Consider the following 16,469-nt stretch of genomic DNA (forward strand, 5'->3'; position numbering starts at 1 on the left):
GTCAATCAAGTTACTATGTATTTTGATTTAGAATGGTATAGAACAAGATTGCATATTTATTTTGAGTTGATATTCAAAAAGTTTCAACATAAGGATTGTATTATTTTCAAGCAAAATGAATACAAAGAAAGAAGTATTTTGAGTGCCCAATTATGATCTTGTCTCTTCTTATGTTATTTTCATATTTTCTAAGGTTTAAGAATAAGTATTCTAAACTCTAGTTATGATTCATTTAGTATCATACCTTAGTTCATATTTTTATGATAATTGTTACTAAAATTCTACACATGCTAGAATTTTACCTTAATAGTAACATTGCACAAGAAATCGTCCAAATCATTCATTTTCTATTCATCTACATTTCATAATTTTGCAATCATATAGAAACTGTGAGAAAAAGGAAGTACAATGTTCATTGTATAAATCATCAACTGATATGTACAATTTTTAGTTTTACAAAGTATGGAATGAATAGACAATTCTAGAAATGAGGAATCTCACACAAGCCATGAGTCTAACTACTACCTTTCATACATATTGAGAATGAAGAAAAATATAACACAGGAAGGTAGAGTTAGAGGTAACCAATCATTGCCTTTTCAACTTTTGATTGGTTAGATGGTCTTTGATGCTGCTCCTACTCCAGCTCTTGATTTGGTAGTTCCCAGTCTTTGTTCTCCTGCATAGGAAAAAATGGAATTAGATCTTGAAAGATCTAAGAAATGACTGAATAGCTACAACTAGGTACCCACACATGCAATATTTTTCCTATTTTGAATACATATAAAAAACACTAAAGTGCATTCTAAGTGTTCATGTGAGAAAAAGTAGAAAATATAATGTTAAAGGACATATTAATTCTGATATGAAACCTTTCATTATAATCAAGAACAAGCATGTTGATTTCACAAGGAACAACAAATCACAGAAGAATGGTTTATGATGTCACAAGCTTGTGCTCGAACCTCATAAAATACTCTTTCAAATATCACGAAAATGGAAGGTAATACAACAGTAACAATAAAAACAAACAAAGAGCTTTCAATTCTATAACAAAAGAGGTAGAGCTATACATAAATGCAAGTGGATTTGGATCTTGGTAATTGTGAGTATTTTTTAGATGTGACATTGACTAAGGACAACAATATTACTGCTAGAAAGATATATCAGTTTATTATTGACAAAGAACAAAGGTGAGAGTACCTAAGAAAGAATGTACAAGTAATTCCACATATTACAGATGCCATTAAGGACTGGATAACAGGTGTATCTCAAATTCTCATGTATGGGAAAGAAGGTTCAATTGATGTACGTGTGATTGAGTTGGAAGGAATAGTAGTTATCAGCCTTTGCTAGAGAATGTGAAGGAGAAGTTGTCTTAGTTTTGTCATGTTCCATCAAGGAATATTCTCAACATTCATGATGTACCAAAAATTTGGCATGTACCTTTGTTGCTAATGGATCAGAAGGCTCATGAGGCAATATTGAACAACAGAATATGTTAAGCATTTATAAGTCCCTATTATTAGAGGTCTAGATAGAAAGAGCAAAGCACTATGATAACCTCACAACGCCTATCAAAATTGCCATGACACTAGATCTGCATACATCTGCATGGAATACTCTAAAGAGTGCAGCTACTATTTTGGTTCTAGAAGGATTTGGTGAGCATGGTATAGAAGGAAAATACTAGCTGCAAAATATGCTCATTAAAATGGTATACCCTATGTTGGTGTTTTCTTGGGGATGCAAATTTCTATAATTGAATTTGCACGATCTGTTCTTGGTTTAGGGGGTGCCAATAGTACAGAATTTGATGAGCAAACTCCACATCCATGTGTCATTTTCATGCAAGAGGGCTCAAAGACTCATATGGGGAGTACAATGTGGCTAGGTTCAAGAAAAATAATCTTCTAAATTCCTAATTGCATTACTACTAAGCTATATGGAAATATTCACTTTGTGGAAGAGAGACATAGACATCGACATGAGATCAATCCTGAGGTAGTTGATGATTTGGAAAAGGTTGGATTTATTTTTGTGGATAGGGATGAAAGTGGCAAATAGATGGAGATAATGGAGATACCTGGTCACCCTTTCTTTGTTAGAGTTCAATTCCATCTAGAATTCAAATCATGATCAGACAAACCATCTGCACCCTAGTTAGGCCTTATATTAGCTACATCAGGTCAGTTGAATTCTTACCTCAGAAGTGTGGGAGAACAATGCATGTGAATTTGATCTAAATGATGGCTATAGTTATTTTCACCTTGCCATGAAGATAACCATGATATCACCTGTTTCAAACATAAATGGAAATAAGGTAGAAAAGATCTTGGTAGCTCATTTTTATGATGAATTTTATTGCCCTTGTCCAAGAAAATTGGTATAGTACATGAAGTTGAGGAAATGCACCAATTTTTTATTATTTAAAACTTTTAAAACAATATAAGTTGGGTGTAGATTAGATGCAATGAGGAAACTATCTTTTAGTAGGGAACTCTTAACATCAAGATTCAATACACTATCGTGACACAAAAAAATTCCATGTTCCAAGCCAGATACCTGTTTTGGATCTGCTATGGAATCTTTGAGTTGTGAAGGGATTCGAAGGAGAAGAAAGCACAAATAGAAATAGAAGAGGAAAAGATTTTCAAGAAGAGAGATTACTAAATCGCTCTCTAGTGGAAAATGATGTCTACATCAAATATCCAAATAAAGGAAATCCATCTCAACAGTAGTGAATCTTAACAAGCAAATATTAATAGATTCATAGGAGAGAGAAAAAATTCAAGCTTCATCTCTAATAGTAGCAACTAACACAGTGGTGACCATCAACTAAAACCAACAAACGCTACCTCTATTTCTCCAGGATGCTCATGAGAAATGCACAATGTCTTTCCCAGGCAACATTCTATTCATGATAGCCTTTGAAGCAGAGCAAACTGCAAATAAGCAAAGTAGGTACCATGACGGCCACATTAACAGTCGTAGAAAACTAGAAAACCCTATTCCTTCCTCTCCATACTCTTCATCAATAAATGCAAAAATGAAGACTTTTTAGGGTTAACAAACATATATCATGCTCTATTTCCTTTTTCATATTGTTTGAAGTCCACATTGCTTTTTCTTAGGATTTATTTCCTATTTGAAAAGAATACTTTTTTGCGTCGTGTTTTCTTTTAGAGGGGATGGATTTCTTTTGGTAATTGTTTTATTTGCATATAGCTTCTTGTTAAAACAAAAATATTAAATGATAATCATAAATCATTTAAATATTTTTTGTTATTTTAAATGCAAATAAAAGGGTTATTTGTGTCTAACGACTAATAGGTCAATATTTTTTTTGACAGTTGATAAATGTTAAGTCTTAGGGAGTTATATTCTAGGACTTATTATTGGTATCATGTTTGACTGAAATTATGTTTAGTTGGGAAACATATGGAGGAAATATAGGATTGTAGTCAAATTTAACTTTACCTTGGCATTTACAGGCTCTTTATTGAGGATTAGAGCTTTTCATGGACAATTTTGAGTGATTCATGGGGTTCATAATGAGTTAGTGGAGCTTTTTCAGGGATAGGATTTTATTTCATGAGTTATTAAGTCCTCGTTTCTAGGCTATTTTCTGGCATTCAAACCAAGAGCTAAGTATTGTATTTAGTTAGTTTTGAACTCATTATTGAAGGGAGTTCTGATTATGTAGAGAAAGGTTTTTGTGACTTTTGAGTCCTTAGCATTTTGTTTGTAGAAATTTATAATTTATTTTGGAAGTTAAATACAGCTGACAATAGTTGAGTTTATGTTATTTTGAGTCCATTTTTGAACCTTCTTTTCTTTTTGAAATTCTGTGTGTATTGTCAAAGTGATTTGATAAGAACAATTAGTGAATTGTTATTATTCCTTATTATTTTGTCTCACTCAAACACCTTGTTGTAGAGGAGTAAGTTTATTTGCAGATTGTAATCTATGTTTTAGAAGGTGAAATTGACAGGAGAGAGGCATTTGTATTCCTCCTTTTGCAAGTTCATTCTTTAGACTTTATTACAAATTATTTATGCAAGTCTTTACAGGAAGTGTAATGCCCCGCCAAGGGATCCAAAGAATTAACCTATAATTTCACTAAGTTTGGTAGCATTTTTTTTTTTTTGAAATTACATGAAAGTAAATACTGCATATAACTTATTCACAATCACAGAAGCAATAGCAATGTCCATCTAGAGAGTAAACATAACATGCACAACAGATTACATTCTTTAAGATCCCTTAACGTTGAATTACATACATGAAAACTATTTAGTACAACAACCACATGAAATAATAATGATAAGTCCAATGTTCATACATTACATTTCCAAATGCTCAATCATCCACTGTACATCTCGCAGGGTATGAAGGCTTAAAAGAATATATATATATATATATATATATATATATATATATATATATATATATATATATATATATATATATATGTGAAACAAGGTACATCATCCTATTCTTATCCATGATACATCAAAGTAAAGATAATCACATGATTCGCATGATACATCATCATAAAAGTCATATACATCCATCATAAAGATCAAACAAAATAAACTAAGTGCACGGTTCCTCCCAACCATTAATAACATCATTAGACCATCGTGGGCCCTAGCCATCCCTCCATGCGTAACATTCCAAATCACCGAAGAGATCATCGGTATTAACATAGTAGAAATGTCACTCCTAATAAATACAACATCATATGTAGAAAGTAATCTAACATGCAAATATAAGAATAAGATAACATCATCTAACATATGCTAATCATCAATGAAAGGATACATATCCACCATCACAAAGGATGCTTTAGCCACGATGTCTCAATGAATCTCAAATGATAAGAGTGGAAAATACACTACCACCCGACCGCGTGGTACCTAAGCGGTCCACTCCCACCATGCTGAGGAGATAATCTCAAGTCCCAAATAGGCTATCAAAATCACATAGCACAAGTCTCTAAAGTCCAGGAATCCTAAAAGTATACTAACTCAAAGGTTCCAATCACAAAACAAACATCTACTTCCCAGAGGCACACAATGACATGTAGGAACCTACTATGCAGGCGAGAAAGTGTCATCGCATTTATCTCATACAAGTTACCCTGGCAGTTAGCTAAACTCCACGGGTCCATACAGATCTCATGTGGCCACTAGTATCCTTTCATACTGACAAGGCATACTATGGAATGCAAGTTCACAACCATGCGTTCTCACTACTCCCATCCTAGCCTATACAAGCACTCAAGACATGGGAAAGAACCAAAACTCTTATCTTTTTAGGTTCATTCAGTTAGTATTAAGTGTGAATGTTGTCACTTATTAATCCAACTTACAATGAGTTGCCTTGGCAGCCTCTTAGGGCCCCGACCCCCATTGCAAGCCACTTCCCGTCACTACATGTAGATATCCTACCCTAATGCTCATGGTATCATAATCATAAAGAAAGTCCATAAAATCATCAAATGTCCACAATAAGAATCATCAAATATCCATGATAAAATCATCAAATATGCATAAAAGCATCAAATCTCCATGAGCAACATCCATAGAAAATCATGACTACAACAGCTCTCTATTGGCAACTGAAGTATCACTGATAATCAAAGTATCCATTGGTTCTTAATAACCAAAATATATCTCAAAATAGATCACCATATCCATTGGTTCTCAACAAGCAACCAAGAATATCTCAAAAACATACTGATCGAAGACTCCAAAATGGTTGAGCCATACATGTCACAACATGACATCATCAAGAATAAATCCACATATTAGTCCCATCATGGCGACTAGAATATAACCAAGGATAACTGATCGATGACCAAAAATAATGGTTAAGTCAAGGGTCTCAAACATAAGAATCTCAACTTTAACAATCATTAACCACAACCAATACATAGAGCATTCCATCACATAATCATGGTTGGGTTTATAAAGATCGAGAGTAAAACATCATCATGACATCACAATCACATAACCCCCAAGCCTCTGATAGACATCCTATACTGGTCAACACTAGTCAACCCAAAACCCAAAACATTAGCATAAGGAATACACAATGTAAACACATGTTTTGGTTTTGCTAAGTTTCAAATTTTAAAATTCAAATGCCAAGTCTCAGTTAATGTTTCCAAGTTTAGAGAAAGAGTTTAAAGGAATATTTTGTACGTTTTTTTTTCATGTACTATTTTTGGATGGATTAAAAGTTTTCCCTCTAAACTTCAATTTCCAATTATAATATTTTAAAAACGTTCCCCACCAACTTTAATTTTCATATACTTTACATATTTTATAATCTAAAACTATTAATTAAATCTTAATAGTTAAAATTATAAAATTACAAAACTATTCATCATTATAAAAGATGAATTCTTAAATCTTTTATCAAACAATTTTAAATCTTTTAATAACATATTTACATATTACATATATACATATACATATATATATATATATATATATATATATATATATATATATATATTATATATATATATATATATATATATATATATATATATATATATATATATATATATATATATATATATATATATATATATATATATAAAATATATAATATTTATTATCGCATTTTATAAAAATCGAATATTATTAATTTCGAATTATATCATATAACAATAAAAATCGAATAACAATCTTTCTTTTTAACAAAGTTGAATTATACATGCCGTCGGCTATCACCGAAGTGACATTTGCCGCGGGTACCCTGCTGACGCAAGTACCCTGCGACTGTTACTGCCATGGGTACGCTGCGTAGCAGGTACCTTGCGATCCATGCAAAGCACGAGTACGGGGGTGCAATTTTGCCCCCACCCAAATGTAATTTATATATATATATATATATTTTTTTAAAACAATCGCTACGCGATTTTTTTTTTTCAAACATTTATTAGAACATTTCTGCCCACAATAAGATATCCGACTTTTAACTCATATGAATATATGTACATACATACATACATACATACATACATACATACATATATATATATATATATACATACATATATATATATACATACATACATACATATATATATATATATACATACATATATATATATATAAATATATATATACATATATACATATACATACATATATATATACATATATATGTATATATATGTATATATATATATATATACATATATATACATACACACATATATATATATATATATATATATATATATATATATATATATATATATATATATATATATATATATATATATATATATACATACATATATATATACATATATATGTATATATATATGTATGTATATGTATATATAAAGGTATATGTATATATATATAATATACAGAATTATAAATATCACAGTATATATATATATATAAATGATAATTTATGAATACAAGCTTTCATTTTCAGAATTTCTCTATGAAACTTGGTTTTCAAAATTTCTAATAATTAATTCTAATGGGTTTGTCTATGAATTGCAACCCTAGCCCCATCTCATTTTTAGATCTAAGCATATAGAATCCTCAAATAAATTTTAACTGCCCAAATTGAAAATGCATAATGAAGACATATGGAAGACACGAAGAAGACAGGGAAAGCAAGATGCGGAAATAGCATAAGTGAAATCACATGAATCTACCCGGACTCTGATGCTATATCGCTCTCCCGCAGAACAAGCTCCCTTCTACAGAATTCTCGAGTCCTCCAATGCTCCAATTGTCCTCCACGCTATCCACCCTATATCTAAGCTTCTAGGAATGCCTGAATATAAAGAGCTCTCAGGATACCTCTAGAATGCTTCTAGAAACAGCTGGAAGATGTCACCAACTAAGCATGGGTCTTTTCCAACCTTTTTGATGAGCCATAGGGTTGTAGACACCATGTGCTTAATTGATGCACTAACCTCCGTGTTGTTGACACATGAAAAATGGAGAACTGCGTTAATTCCCAAGCAAGCTTATAACTCCAATTACTTTTTAAATAATTTCCATTTAAATATTTATAACTCCAATTTTAATTTAATAACTTTTATTTTAATTTTTATAACTTTTATTATTATTATTTGTTTATTAATTTATTAGTATTTTATAATTATTATTTATTTTAATTTTCTAATTTTCTTTTTATTTAATTTTTTAATTTCTCAATTAATTCTCCTTGAATTAATTATAATCAAAATATCAAAAATCATGATATTTAATTTTCTTAAATAATTAATTTATTAATTAAATCTATTTGTTGAGACTTAATTAATAGAAAATTCACCATAGACCTTCAAGACAAAATATGAAAACCAATCATAGGACAATTCATACAAAATCAGTCTAAAGGATTAAAAATCACGAAATATGTCATCTGACACATTCAATGGGTACTCAACTCTGATACTTGTCCTAACTCACTAGGACAAATGGTTTTAGGGTTTGGGATTTGGACTTGAGAATTTATCTCCCTTCTCTTATCATTGAGATAGTATAATACGGTACACTCATCCTGGCAATTCAGGGAAGTCGATACCCGGTACTTGCAACCTACAGAAAAACCGTGCATGTACATACAATATATATATATATATATATATATATATATATATATATATATATATATATATATATATATATATATATATATATATATATATATATATATATATATATATATATATATATATATATATATATATATATATATATATATATATATATATATATATATATATATATAATGCTAAACTAAACAGGCAATGGTAGGAAGTGGTGCATCATGTAGATCCCGACTAAGCAGGTGACTACGACTCCCTTCCTTAACCACATCAAAAACGCCATACAATAAGAAAACACGCACACCATACACATGCAAGTATGGGGTAAGTATCCATAATAAAACACATGAGATAATAAACCATCTAACTAATCATCAACAATAACAATATAATGATCATCATACATACATGAAATATAAAGTCTAAATGATCTCATCATATAACAACTGAATCCATAACATAATGTTTGATAATGTCAAAACAATACCACTAATCCATTAACATAAAGCTAGTCTATCATAGTCTGATAATAACAGCAATAATATGTCCAGAAAAGATGTGAACGAGGGTAGGCACTACAGGAAGGGAGCATTTTGTATCTACTCAAGTAATTGAATAATCCTTCTCTGTCATTTATATCCAAACTTTCATATCACTTTTGGTGTATCACTTTTTTTTTTTTTGGTTTAGATTGTAGGTTTTTAGGATTATTTTCAGTAATATCTATCCTTTTTCCCACAAGTTTAGATTAGATTCATGGAAATTCCACTGATCATTCAATAGGAGCCAACCTAGAAACCAAAGGTTTCACTTCAATTGCATGTCTCACCAAGAAGTGATTCCCATGTTATGCCAGAATTACTGAACTCTTTCAATTTAGTAAGAGGTGCAAATTCTAGTACTTAACAATAATAAAAATGATTATGTAAATGCTTGATGTGATTTGAGGGAATTCAAAATATCATAGGGAGATCTGATAAGTATAGGATTTGGAATTGAGTATTGACGTTCTTTTCACAAAGTGAGAGAAAAAGGTCCATTCGAATATGTTCAAGTTTTGTGAATAAATTTTCCAAATGGATAAAGTATTGATCATAAGTTGGTGATAGATAGATCTTGTAAGGATGCACATTATTAAATTTCAAAATCCAAAATGAAATATCCTATGTTTTGTTTGTAGATCCAAAAGGATAGTGTGTGCTTGATTTAGAGAAAGATCTAGGTTATGAAATAGTAGCTAAATTACATCCCTTATATAGTCTATAGGTTAGAAGAATTAAAGGCAAATATCTTCTATAAAGGAATTTATGGTAAATAGTGTTATAAGAGAAAATACTAATAAATTCCAAGGTATACCCACCTAAATCCCACATAATTCAAAGGGAAGAAGATTGTAAAGTCTTGTCCATCCTATTGGCTTGCTTGAGAATATCTGTCATGGTATTTAGCCAATTCCTAGGTTTCCTCTGCATTCTCAAAAGGTAGTAAAAATCACTATCAAATCAGGAGCCAACATTATCCAAGGTCTCTGACCAAAGGTTGTAATCAAGCCAACTTATTGTGTCCCAACATATATGAAGGCATGTATGTTACTAACTATTTGCAACATAATCTATTCATGAAGGAATGCATGTTGCACATGAATAATTAATTTATGTAACAATATGAAAATATGTCTAATGGAAAACATGTACACCCTAATATTTCTTTGCAAGATTCAACTTACTATAGAGTACTTGATTACAACACAAATTTATAAGCAATATACAAACAAAGGGATGCCATTTATGGTTTAAAATAACTATAGTTTCTATTACATCGCCAAGGCATAATTAGACCAACTTGCTCCATTTACACCAAGCACTGGATGGTGGAAGAACTTCACTCATTAGCTCCAAATATTAACAATAAGGTATATAAAAGTATTGCATTAAACAATATCTTCTATGATCAACAAATTACTTTTAGCATTATTATATGGATTGTTAGTCTTAGTCAAGAATTAAACCACCAATTTGAGTGGTCATACAAGGTACTACTAGAATGAGAAATCACACTTGGTCAAAGTCAACATCTAGAATGATATCTTCTTGTAAGTATTCTCCATACATAAACACCTTTCTCATTTTTCACTACATCATGTGTAGTTGTTTTTTATATCAATTCAACAATCAAGCATGCACCAATTGACACACTAATGAAAGATGCGAACTCTCTCCAAGATTAGGATCTTTATTAACAATATAATTTACCATTTATAATTTGATGATACAATTTTCAATGAACTAAAATTGGTAAAATATATCTACACTAAGTTTGCATTAAATATTCCCATGTAGAAATAAAGTCTAATTTGGTGATTAACTAGTTATGCTTATTGCCACCTAAAGACAATTTAAATTCCTACATAAATTTCTTTCCCTCTTAGGGATGACTTGCAATAATATGTATGATTTATCATCATGTTATTATATTTACCGACATTGCATTCAATTTAGACATCACATACATTCAATAACATTCACATTATATAAACATGTGAATGTTAGTGTGCGCTTCTTTCAAATAAATAAAATGATAATGGTTTTGTTTACTCACATTGGAAGCATCTTCACAACTAAAGATTTTATTTTTTATCACTCACCTAATTTTTCTAGGGAAATGTTGATTAAGGGTCCTTTCCTTATTAATACTAACACACACAACAAAATAGAAAAATAAACAATAAATTGCAAGAACCAAGTAATTTTAAGAATATGAAAATTACTTTCTATTTTCTTCAATGAAATGATATTACAATATCCAAAAATATGACAAGCTATAACCACATGGGCATTTTCGTTACAAATATTTGCAAGATGGAACCACCACATATTCCATCAAAACTACTCTAGATAACCCTACAAACTTCTTTACATAGGGGGAAATTTAACTACCCTAGAAGGTCCTATAAATTTTAACCCTAAACTTTGGGGTTGACCATCCTTAAAACATTATTCTTTATCTTTTGTTTCATTGGAATGGGTCCAGACAACTTTTGGAACTCAAATGAGTGTTTGAAGGAATTTTATTTTTCTATTCTAAGTAGTGCAACTTTCAAAGGCCATAACTCTTCATTTGTTGACTCAATTGGCTATTATAACCCCATTTTGGATATGATAAGAAGTGTTCTACAATGCTTGACTAATGATCCACTAGTTAGCTAAAGTTTAACCCCATTTTGTTGCATCTAAAGCCCTCAAAATTGAGTTCAATTTTTTAACCCTTTTGCCAAAAAAGAAAATATTAATATTTTCAAAAGGTAGACTTGGTCTTACAATGGAACTTTATTGACAGACTAGTATAACCAAAGTGAACCTTTAGAGAAGAAATTAGAACATTCATAGCTCAAAAAAATAACTTGTACTAGAAATAGTAAATTCGTGCAAAGATAACCCTTATTGAAAAGCTAGACAATATTTTGGATGATGCAAGACATCCTATACCCTCATAGACATGTACCATTAAAACATAATGATAATCCTTAAAGGTTTTTCTAAATATTGAAAATTTTTAGATGGTATAAAATGTGGAAGAAATAAAATCAAATCTAGTGAACTCGAGAGCAATGAGGCACATAAAAAGGGGACAATTGAACTTTGACTAGCCTTGCACCCTCTTTGTTGGAAAATATTATATATTAATTGACTTCAACTGTTCAATGTATTAAGTAGAGCAAATAAAAAATAATACATATCTTGAATTGAATTATTTTTGCTAGTTTAAATACTTTTCATGTAATTTTCATTAGCCACTCTTCTTAGCTGATTATTATAGAAGGTATTGTGGATATAAGCAAAAATTAGAATTAATAACACCAAGTTAACACTTTCTATAAATGTTACCAATGCATAAACACTCTTGGAATTGATTAAACCATAAGATGTGATTGGTTCACACATCAAATGATCAAACATTTATGTAATATGACATACATATGTTTTTAAATACTTGTAATTTTTAAAAATATATTTCTATTTTTTTTATATATTTAAAAAATATCTTATGTAAGAATTATACATGTTAAAACAAGTATTTTTAATAATGAATATATTCTATATAAGCTCTTTTTCTACAATTTTGTTTTAGATAAATTCCCACCATAAATATGATATAATAACTTTTTCTATGTACATGAACGTATCAATCTTATAGTATAAATTATTGTCTCTTTGTCTTTAAAAGTATTTTTTATATTTCATTTAATTTTTAAAATTTAAAAAAGACATGAATCAAATAACATACATACTCTCTTCTATTTTATAGCTCCCTTGAACTACTACTACTATTATTATTATTATTTTAATCTCATCTCTTGCATTTGGAAGAAAGAAAGCAATCCCGCGCAAAAGAAATGATGCTTTTTCCCCCAAAACAACGGCTGCTTTTGCCCCACAAAACGCAACGGCTCTATTGCACGTGGGACGATGAAATATATGAGATGAAATATCTATATCGTACCGTTCGCCTTCTAATCTCATAGTTGCACAATTGAAATGGGAGAGGCGAAGCAGAGGAAAGGGCTTTACTCGACGAGTTGATAACACTGTATATGCCATCTTTGGAAATGCATTCCCTATAGCATTGATAGCGGTAGATATGTCTACGGGATTCGGGGGGCTCTCAGAGGAGGAGGGAGAGATCATTGTCTTGAATAGGAAAGAAGGATATATCAGTTTTTCTGTTTGGAAGCCCACTTTTGGGAGGGCATCACACCTTTATATGCGCATCGAGGATGTAAAAATGGGTCTGGGAAAAGGGTGAATGCTGTTTTGTGGAAATTATGAATTTATAGAGGAGTTCCGATGGCTTGAGTGTGAAATGATTCCTAGAGTCGTTTTGGAAAGAGGAGCCAAGGTGGGGTGCAAGGGCAGGGGAGGTACCAGTTGAATCTGTGTCGAGTAGGGTGGGGAGGCGGGGGAGGACATTATGGTACCAGTTGAATCTGTTCGGAGTATATAACTGTGTATTGAAGTCTTGATCTGTGTACCGGAGAAACAGAGAAGAGGCAGAGGATGATGCGGCAAAAGCGAATCAATGGGAGGGACGATTTTTCTCCTTCCAGTCAATGTATATTCGTTTCAAATCTTTTTTGTCTCATATTTAGTGCAATAGCGAAAATGTCATGCATTGGTTCTGCTTATGTTATTTTCTTTAAACTACTTGCGGGACGTTATATTATGTTGAAAAACTTTTGGTGTGAAGAATTGCTCTTTATTTTAAAAGCCCTTTTCCGTTCCTCTCAATCTGGTTACTCCTTATGCTTTGCATTTGGAGTTTTAGGAATCTTTCATTTCTCATCTTTGTTATCTTTAAAAAAAAGCACACATGAAAAGATTTCAAAAATTGCTTGACACTCAATAAAAGATTTCAAAAATTAATTAACCAAAAACTTATTGGGAAACCTCCCCAAAGAGGACAAACTTGCGTGTGATTGTAATGTACACTAGTAAACTGCTTCGCACACCTCAAATGTGTATAGAAAACTGTAGGAATGTCAGTCAGGGCAGCCGACTAATAGACCTCCGAGGAATGACAAGATTTGCTAACAATGTTTTGGCCATCCCACACTAGACTCTGTCACATCCCTGGTCTCTTTTTTGTCCCTTATAGCAAGCTAAAAACTCAAAGATGAGTCATAAGGAAGGATATGCTCGCGGGCATTTGCAAATTCAAACATACTCAATATCGATAACCATAATGAAACTGCCTCAATGAAAGAGTGGTTTTTCATCTTCAAACCTGGTAATACAATTAGAAGGACTTTTGTCCTTCTATTACTGGCACACCAAGGTTTTTTTTTTCCCTTGAATACCAAGGGTTTTTGTCTTTGAATAATTTGAAACTCTAAATTAGAAGGAAAGTGAAATTCACATAGCCGGCTGATTTGTTTTGTTCTCTTGCCTCCTTTATGGTTGTCTTTTCCCTAGACCTTCCATTTATTTATTTTTGCTCCAAGTGTTTATAAGTCACTTTAAAATTAATTAAATTCTTTAATCGATTTTTGATTAGCTAGCACCTATTTTATTATTAAGTGATTCATCCTAATTTTATTAATGTTTAATTCTAAAAATAAGGACACGAGAGGTTCACCTTTTCTAGAATTTGTTTACCCTCAACAATTGCAAGCCTAGATACGCAAGTATCACTGTGCCAATGTGATGGGTCATGACTGTAGTTGTTAGATGATGCATCTCTAGCCAAAGAGCATGATGCAGAGCTTAATGCTGGAATGCCATCACGCCAATGTCTTGAGTTAGGTCGACATGTTCACAGTGTCTGGACTTTTTAGGTTTCCATGTCCAATTTGGATCAAATGGAAGGCAACCAATTCTCCATAAGCTTGTGAAGATAACTGAAACTATCCACATATTCTCACAAGACCTAAGGATGATGTATGGATATGCCACCATATTTATCTACACCAGTTTGACATAAAAATGAGCATGATGATGATTACTGAAGTTCTAATGGATCATATCCATGTAGCTGCAACAATCTAAATCTACGCTAAGTCAGAGTCAAAATAAAAAACAGTAGTTATTAAAAATTGTTTTCTGCTGCTCTAATGGTTGAAACCTTTTACAGGCTGTATGCTGCATTAAAGATTTCCACAAATCTGCAAACAGTAGCTGAACATGACTCACAATAACAGTCTAAAATTAAAAATCCAGCATTTGATTAGTAGTAAAATGGTACAACAGCTGCAATATTGTAAATCCCTTGCAAAAATTAGCAACATAGAGGCCACAAACAGGGGACTCTCCAATAACAGCAACAAATTGATGTTCCCTCAATCGTACGAGTGAACAGATCCATATAGCTGCAAATGGTGGAGCACAGTGCTGAGGAATGGTAATGTTATAAAATACAAGCTGTCCACTAAATCAACAACAATTTTTATCACGTTCCTTGTGCAACATAATCGAATAATGTGAGAACTGCTTCTTCTTTTTATACCTTATTTATATACCATTGAAAACAAATCAAAATTTGAGTGTCTTCCATCAAACTCATTGACATCATTAAAGTGCCCTTGTATTATATCAACATCTTCCTTTAGATAAAAGATGCCTTAGAAACAGTATCTCCTTTTCCTTGGGCTGTACCCAAGGCATGCATAAAACTTGCCTCCTTTCTTGTAGATTTCTACTTTATTAAATATTTTACTGATGGATCTCATGACATTTCCTTTAAATAATCCTAGTCACTGATGAAATTGTGTAACGTCCCCAGTTAGGGATATCTAGATATTACTTCAATTTCTTATACTTGCACTATCTATCTCAACTTGCAATTAAACTAGTTTAGGGAGATCACAATATCTTAATCATAGTTCCAAAAATCGCCATGAAATCGCCGAAATCGCCGAAATCGCGTTAAGATTCATGGCTCCCGATTTTTTTGGAATCGGAAATCGCTGGTGGCGATTTTTTCGCGTAAATCGCCTGAATCGCCAAAATCGGCGATTCATGGCAAAAATCGCCAAAATCGCCATCGTGAATCTCCAGAAATCGGCCGCGGCAGCAAGGATAGAAAGTTCAATTTTAAAAAAAAAACACATGTTTTATTTGCTTTCTAAGTTGACTTTCCTCTTTGTTATAACCCTAAAGAGCCTTCTATTTGCTTAGTATGAGTAGAAGAGAGGAAGAGTGAGAGAGAAGAAGAGAAAAGAGAATCCATAGGTTTCCAACCGGCAAGAAGGAAGAGCACCAAAGAGATCAGAAATCCATTTGGGGAGGCCATAAATTGTATTGGGAGCATTAAGGAGTCAATATCAACACTCCTCAACTCATTTGCAAGAGGTAAGTGTTGGTTTTTTTTTTGCATG

At 31.7% G+C, this 16,469-nt stretch overlaps 1 protein-coding gene and 1 pseudogene across 1 annotated transcript in view; both read left to right on the forward strand.

Annotated features, from left to right (window-relative positions):
• The first annotated feature begins 996 nt into the window (after nucleotides 1-996).
• Nucleotides 997-2,139, forward strand: LOC149535945 (uncharacterized; annotated as a pseudogene).
• Nucleotides 2,140-13,110: 10,971 nt separating this feature from the next.
• The window catches only part of LOC149535946 (uncharacterized), a 48,986-nt gene continuing 45,627 nt past the window's right edge, over nucleotides 13,111-16,469 (forward strand). The window contains exon 1 of the mRNA XM_089805260.1: nucleotides 13,111-13,708. Within this exon, the coding sequence (XP_089661386.1) occupies nucleotides 13,654-13,708 (55 nt within the window). The 5' untranslated portion in view covers nucleotides 13,111-13,653. The remainder of the gene's footprint in view (nucleotides 13,709-16,469) is intronic.

Source organism: Cupressus sempervirens, chromosome 10 (assembly GCF_028749045.1).
Source record: "Cupressus sempervirens isolate cs-2001-9-10 chromosome 10, ASM2874904v1, whole genome shotgun sequence".
NCBI classification, from domain to species: domain Eukaryota; kingdom Viridiplantae; phylum Streptophyta; class Pinopsida; order Cupressales; family Cupressaceae; genus Cupressus; species Cupressus sempervirens.